The following is a 6,634-nucleotide window of genomic DNA, read 5'->3' as shown; positions in this document are numbered from 1 at the left end:
CTTCCATAACACGAGGATCATTGTTGGAAGATGAAGCATTAAGCCACATGATTTTACGAGAATAGCTATGTTTATAGTTATTAAACAATTGTACATGACTAATCCAAACGAACCCATCAATACAGCCGTGAATTGCTATGCCATAAGGCTTTAATTTATCGTAACCATCTACATGCCATATATAGTTAGGACCTTTATTTAAATACACCCTTCGACTCAGCCTTCTCGAACTTCGCATAGAACTGCCAGCAGGATCCATTAATGCTAGAAGCATCATAACAACATCTCTAGTAAATAAGATCTATAATGTGTACAGTATCATTATGTACAGTTACCTTGACACAGAGAGATTATAACACCTTTTTAATCTGTTCCACATGCCCCGGTAACCCAATAAGCACCCAGATCCTTGCAGTTCACACTACAAACTACATCATATAATTAATCAAGTTTGTAACTAACAGTTATTGCTGCTTTGATAGTCTCAATAGAATCCCTCCTACCGTAAAACGATTTTAAAGTCCTTTGTATATATCGCATGCTGATCATTAATACTGAATTAAAATGTTGTCATCAAACAAACTAACTTAATATCTCGCTTATAAGGACGAAGAATACTAAGTATCTCTCTAGTAGTACATCCATACTTGTGATGGCACAGAAAAATCAACTTTGTGACAACTCTTCTCTCTTTAGCCTTCTCAGTCTCCATGACAATCATAAATAATTAAAATCAATTAAAGTGTAGCCACACCCCCACCCACCCACTTCATTTCAGTCACGCCCAGAAGATAATGATCAATTTTGATCATCATGATCACGAACAAGAACGTGAACGAGAATGTTGTTTTCGGCTTCCGTAGGTTTGAATTGCCAATCTGATGTCTACCAAAGGGTCCCTGGATGGTCACTCCGATCCTCCAACCGGTGGCATGGGGTTGCGTGAGACAGATGCTATACGGACTCCTGTGTCTGGCTCAGGTGCCACAGGCTCTGGCAGCACTGCTCGTACTCTCCCATCAGGTACTGGATGGTACGGGTCCTTGAGGAGCTACGGAAACACGTCTGTCCGCCAAAGAGCTGAGGAGCATCACAGAAGCAGTAATCGCAGCCATTCATACATCAGAAGCCTCAGCTCCAGCTATAGTTTTATCTACAGATTGTATTGTAAAGTTGTGGGAGACTAGAGGAGGGCAAAACCAGGACAACTGTTGGCTGGCTTTCAGGGATGCTACTAGCCGAGCTTATTATCTTCAGATAATGCTGTATAAGTTTTATCAGTGAACAGGGAATTCTTGGGGTCATTGTCCTGGTCGTGCCCAACACACCCTCCAACAGATGAGCCCATCACGTGCAGGGTGGCAGAGGCTTGCATAGCCAATGGCAAGAAATGGTGGCTGTTTTGTCAGCCACTGCCCTATCCTCAAGTTGGGCTCCTCCTGGGAGTGGTTTAAAGCTTTATTGTGGGGATTGTCACCTGTCTCCCACTGGGGGAAGTGGATAAAGCAGGGGTAGTGTTACACTCCATTAAGGGAATGGGTCCTGCTCTTGTCCTATGGTATTGTGGGCAGGTGCTGCCAGGTAACCCCAGTTTCTTCTGCAGAGGGGAGGATAGCCTCCTATGTTGGTGGATCGGAGGGTGTCTTGGGAACAGGTCCCAAGAGGTTACCCTCTTATAGTGCCCTTTAGAGTGTCAGTACAGGAGTTGGTTTACTGACTTAGAAAGGGCTTGCAGTCTGGTTTTCATATAGTTTCGGCTGTTGTGTGTACTTGGTGGTTTTCATACAATTGTTGCAGAGATAAACCTGATTTCTATCTCTAAGCTGTTGCTACAGTGTTGTAAGGCTGTCTATGGAAACCAGGCTTTTGGGGTAGCTAGAGGGCTACTAGGGAGTGGGGTGTAGGTATCTGCGGAGAAAGCCAGGCCTTTGGTAAGTCCCCAGACAGAAAAATGTGACCCCCATTGGTTGCTCAAAGAATCATTTGTTTGGACAGCCTAGTCGCAAGAATACTGTTAAAACCTCAGTTTACTGAACCGGGTATGTGGTGGTGTGGATTATTTCAATCAAATATTTCCAGCCTTATAGGAAATGAATTTTTCAACCAGGGAGCTGGTTCCCTGATCAGAGCATAAGCCTTAGCCAGACCTAGGGTACCCCATTGGGAAAACAGTGTCTACCTCAACATGTATCAATTCATGCACTTGGTTGTTTATTTGCATCTCTGTATATAGAGACAGAAGGGTTGCTCATGGACCCCAGTCTCACATTAAGCAGTGGGGATCTGCCACTTCATAGCTCTGCTGCCATGTCCGCAGTGAAAGAGATAGCTGCAACCTGCTTGTCAGTGGCCTCAACATGTCTGGTAGATGAGGGTCTCCCTCCCATCCCTACCAAGCTGGTCGAGAAAATCAGGAGGTGGGAATTTATTGATCTTTCCCTTTTAATACATGACCCCTCCTCCAAGTCGGAGGAATCTCTCTTCCTGCAAAAGGGGTCACAAATCATGATATTTCAATCAGTGGAACAAGCTCAAAAAAGGAGGAAGCAGATTACTGACTTAGTGTCATGGATAAAGGATTTCTCCAATTACTCAGCTGTCCTAGCAGCAGCAGAGGAGACGACCAGGAAAGAAGTGGTGGGCCTCTTAGCTCAAATGCATCTGATCACTCAGCTGTTGAGGGACTTGGCCGGGGAGAAGGGGTTCTCATATGACTTCAAACTCAGCGTGGGCAGCTGCCAAAGGAGTACTCAAATGTGGAGAGCTAAACATCATAATTTATGGCAGATGTCTGCCAGTGGGGCATATGCCAGGAGCTCCCCCTCTCCCCCATTAAGCCAGCTTCCCTCTAGCAAGGGATTCAGCTCAAAGAGACCCATGTCCTCACAAAAGGTATGTTTCCAATGAAATATCTTCTCAGAATGTGAACGGGCCAAGTCCTGTCGGTTTAGTCGTGCCTGTTTCTACTGTGGTGATGCGTCACACGGGTTTGGACTGTGGAAAATGCAGCAGGAGAGAGGTCAGCCCCCTCATCAGAATGATGCAGGGGTCTTAAGCTAGCAAGGAATGTTTATCACATACATTAGTCACGCTATCATAGTATTTCCTGGAGTCTTTGGGCCCCTTGTTAAAAATATTTAGGTTAACTATTTTCTCTCTGTCTTTGTGTATATCATCATTACAAAGTAATTGCAGTATAGCACAGTATGCAGACTCTCTTTCCCAGGATAGGGAGTTTGCTAGCCTCACCCCTATGGTAACCCCCAGATGGGCTACTAGAATGAGGGGTCTTGTCATAAGTTGTGGCTGTGGCCATGGGGGCAGGGTGACCCCACCCCCGTAGCAGGGCAGGGACAAAGAAGGATAATGAACATAACTAGCAACTGATTAATTAAGTTCAAATTGATAACAATAAACATAATGGTAATGCACGAAGTTGTACCAATCACAAATTGGGGGGGGCAGCATACTCTTATACTACTATAATATGCTATAAAGTAATACTAACAGTCCCATGATGTTAAATCAGGCTACAAGAGGACAGTGTACTCCCTCCCTTAATTCAATTCTCCTCTATTTACAGGCTCAGAGCTCGAAGCTTACATATATGGTCAAGTAAGAGAGTGTTGTTACCAATTCACCGACGACTTATTCGCTCTAGAAGGCTGTAAGCCACCAAATTGTGGAGCCTCTGCTCCCAAGGTGTCATCACTCTCTCTTCCTGACTGGACTAAGTGTCTGGCTAATTACCCAGACACTCAGTTTGCCTCCTATATTCAATCAGGTATTCAGTCAGGGTTCAGGATTGGTTTTAATAGCCACTCCCCTCTGCTATTGGCCTCTTCAAACATGGCATGCTCCAATCCAGAGGTAATTCACAAATACTTAGCAAGGGAGGTATTGCTGGGTCAAAAGTTCACTCGGCCTTGAAAGAGCAATGTTCACATCAGCCCTTTAGGGATTAATCCCATAAAGGGATAAGCCAGGTAAATGGCGATTCATTGTGGACCTGTCTTCCGCCAATTCCCAGAATGTGAATGACAGGATTAAGACCTCAGCTTCCTCCTTGCGTTACCAAACTGTGGATGATCTTGTATCACTTATCGTTCGCAATGGGAGGGGAGCCTTAATAGTGAAGGCGGACATAAAGGAAGCATACTGTAACATCCCGATTCATCCAGACGACTACTGTCTTCTGGGAGTTAAATGGCATGAAACTGTTTTCGTAGACATGTTCCTTCCCTTTGGACTTCGCTCAGCCCAAAGATATTTTTTGCCGTAGCTGACGCAGCTCAGTGGGTGTTAACTGAGAATGGGATGAAGCAGATCTTACACTACATGGATGACTTTGCACTCATGGAGAGAAACCAGGCTACAGCTTTAGATCTAAAATTGCTTTTTGTTCCGTCATAAATATGTTAGGCCTTTCTCTAGAGCCCAGCATGCTGGAAGGTCCTACCACTTGCCTCACATTCCTCAGAATCGAGGTAGACACAGTTAACCTGAAGCTACGCCTTCCTACAGATAAGCTTGACAGATTGCTGAATGAGCTTGAGGAGGCATGGGGTCGGAAAGTCATATCAGAACGGAAACTGCAGAGCCTTACTGGCCTCCTACAGTACGCCTGCAAGGTAGTCAGGCCTGGTAGATCCTTCTTGCAAAGGTTGTATGCTCTTGAGAAGGTGGGCTCTACCCCAGATCATCACATTCGTCTGATTGTAGCAGCAAGAGCCGACGTGATGTGGTGGCAGCTATTTGTCTCTCATTGGAATAGGGTAATCATGCTTTGGAACCCTAAACACTCGCAAGCCGACATCCTGGTATTTACAGACGCTTCAGGCTCCTGGGAGGGTGGAGCTTTTTGTTCACACCTCTGGTTCTCTTTTCAGTGGCCACTCAACCTGAAGCCAACTTCTATGCAGGTCAAAGAGCTCATCCCAGTTGTTATTGCAGCGGCCTTGTTTGGAAGGTCATGGAGAGGGAAGCTAATTGTGTTTTCGGTGGACAACTAAGCAGTGATCCACATATTGAACAGCACCCACAGTAAAGAGAGCCACCTAATGCACTTGTCAGGTTGCTAGCATTTATGCATCATATTATGATTTTTGGTTCCGGGCTGAACACATCCCCGGGAGATGCAACACTCTGGCGGATGCATTATTAAGAAATGACATCAAGTTTTTTGTTTCACAGGCTCCTCAGGTCAACTCACAGCCATTGTTCATTTCTCCAGCTCTCCTGGCCTTGGAGGCCCTCAACAGTGAATGGACATCCACGCCCTGGATGGAGCTGTTCAGGAGTACTTTAAGGCTGGCCTGTGCCACTCATCCCACCATACTTATGGAACAGCAGAAAGATGCTTCAGGAATTCTGTCACGATTCTCACTAAACCCACTTCCTGTAAATGAACAGACATGTTATTTTGTTGCATGCTTAGGCTTGGCCCGGGCCAATATAAAAACTTACCTCTCAGGCGTGCCAGATTGCAGGTCTTCCAGACCCCAATATTCATAATATGCCATGCCTCCGCCAAGTTCTGATGGGGGTCGGGGTGTTGAGAGGTAAACTGGGAAGGTCTCCACGCCTGACACTTCCATTTACTCCCAGCATTCTAAGGAAGATGAGATGGGTGTGGTCTCTCCACGGCGAGTATGATAGGAGGCTAATGGGAGGCAGTGTCCCTGACAGCCTTCGTTGGCTTCTGCATGTCAGGGGAGGTCACTGTGCCTTGCAGAAGTCCTATGATCCACAGGTACACCTGTCCTTCAGGGTTGTTACTGTAGATAGCTGTCAAGTGCCTTCAGTTGTCTTAATTTTCTTGAAACGTACCAAGACAAATCAAGAAGGAAGAGGAGTGAGGGTCATATTAGGTTGAACTGGGAACGACCTATACCCAGTGACAGCACTCCTAATGTACCTTAAGCAATGAGGTAATGATCCGGGAGCCTTATTCAGGACCAGGGATGAAGTGCCTGTGAGCAGATCTCACTTTTTTGAGGTATGTCATGCCTTCACTAAGGCGGGGCTGCCTACAGCATACTTTGCCAGTCACAGTTTTAGAATCGGGGCTGTAACCATGGCTGCAGCAGCAGGAGTGGCAGACAGCACGATACAGACCTTGGGCCGCTGGAAAGGTGCAGCGTTTTGCTCCATCGTTCACAGTAGTACCTTAGAACTGTAGAAGATAAAAGTGGCCCAATAGAAAAGAAATGATACTTTCATGAGTTACATTATGTCAACATGCATGTACTAATCAACTTCAATAAACAATTGTCCATTTGTAGGCATTGATTCTTCCAAATCTGCGCATCTTAATGTAACATTGTTTTCACATCTACATTTTTTGGACAGTTAACTGGATCATGACTAGGGCTGAGGCTATTATTCCCAAAAAAAATTATATTATTCTATTCAGCATTTCTTAACTAACCTCCCAATTATTCTTTAAAGTTCACCAATTATTCATTCAAAAATCAGCAATTATAATATTAATCATTGTAACTGACTAGATCTACCTAGTATTGTATTGAAGCATGAGAGAAGCTTCTATGTAATCTTGTAAAGCAGTCTCTTGTTTATCTCCAAAAGAAGACTTCAGCAGTGAGAATACACGCTCTACTGACGCTGATGATGG

General features: G+C 45.0%; 1 protein-coding gene across 1 annotated transcript; it reads left to right on the top strand.

The window, feature by feature from the left end:
- The first annotated feature begins 4,415 nt into the window (after positions 1–4,415).
- Positions 4,416–5,012, top strand: LOC100638937 (uncharacterized). The gene has a single exon (XM_011405864.1). It carries the CDS (start codon positions 4,416–4,418, stop codon positions 5,010–5,012), a length of 597 nt encoding a protein of 198 aa, XP_011404166.1.
- The last annotated feature ends 1,622 nt before the right edge of the window (positions 5,013–6,634 follow it).

The sequence above is a fragment of the Amphimedon queenslandica genome, unplaced genomic scaffold (assembly GCF_000090795.2).
Source record: "Amphimedon queenslandica unplaced genomic scaffold, v1.1 AMPQUscaffold_13390, whole genome shotgun sequence".
Classification (NCBI taxonomy): domain Eukaryota; kingdom Metazoa; phylum Porifera; class Demospongiae; order Haplosclerida; family Niphatidae; genus Amphimedon; species Amphimedon queenslandica.
This window is presented reverse-complemented; position numbering and strand designations above follow the sequence as displayed.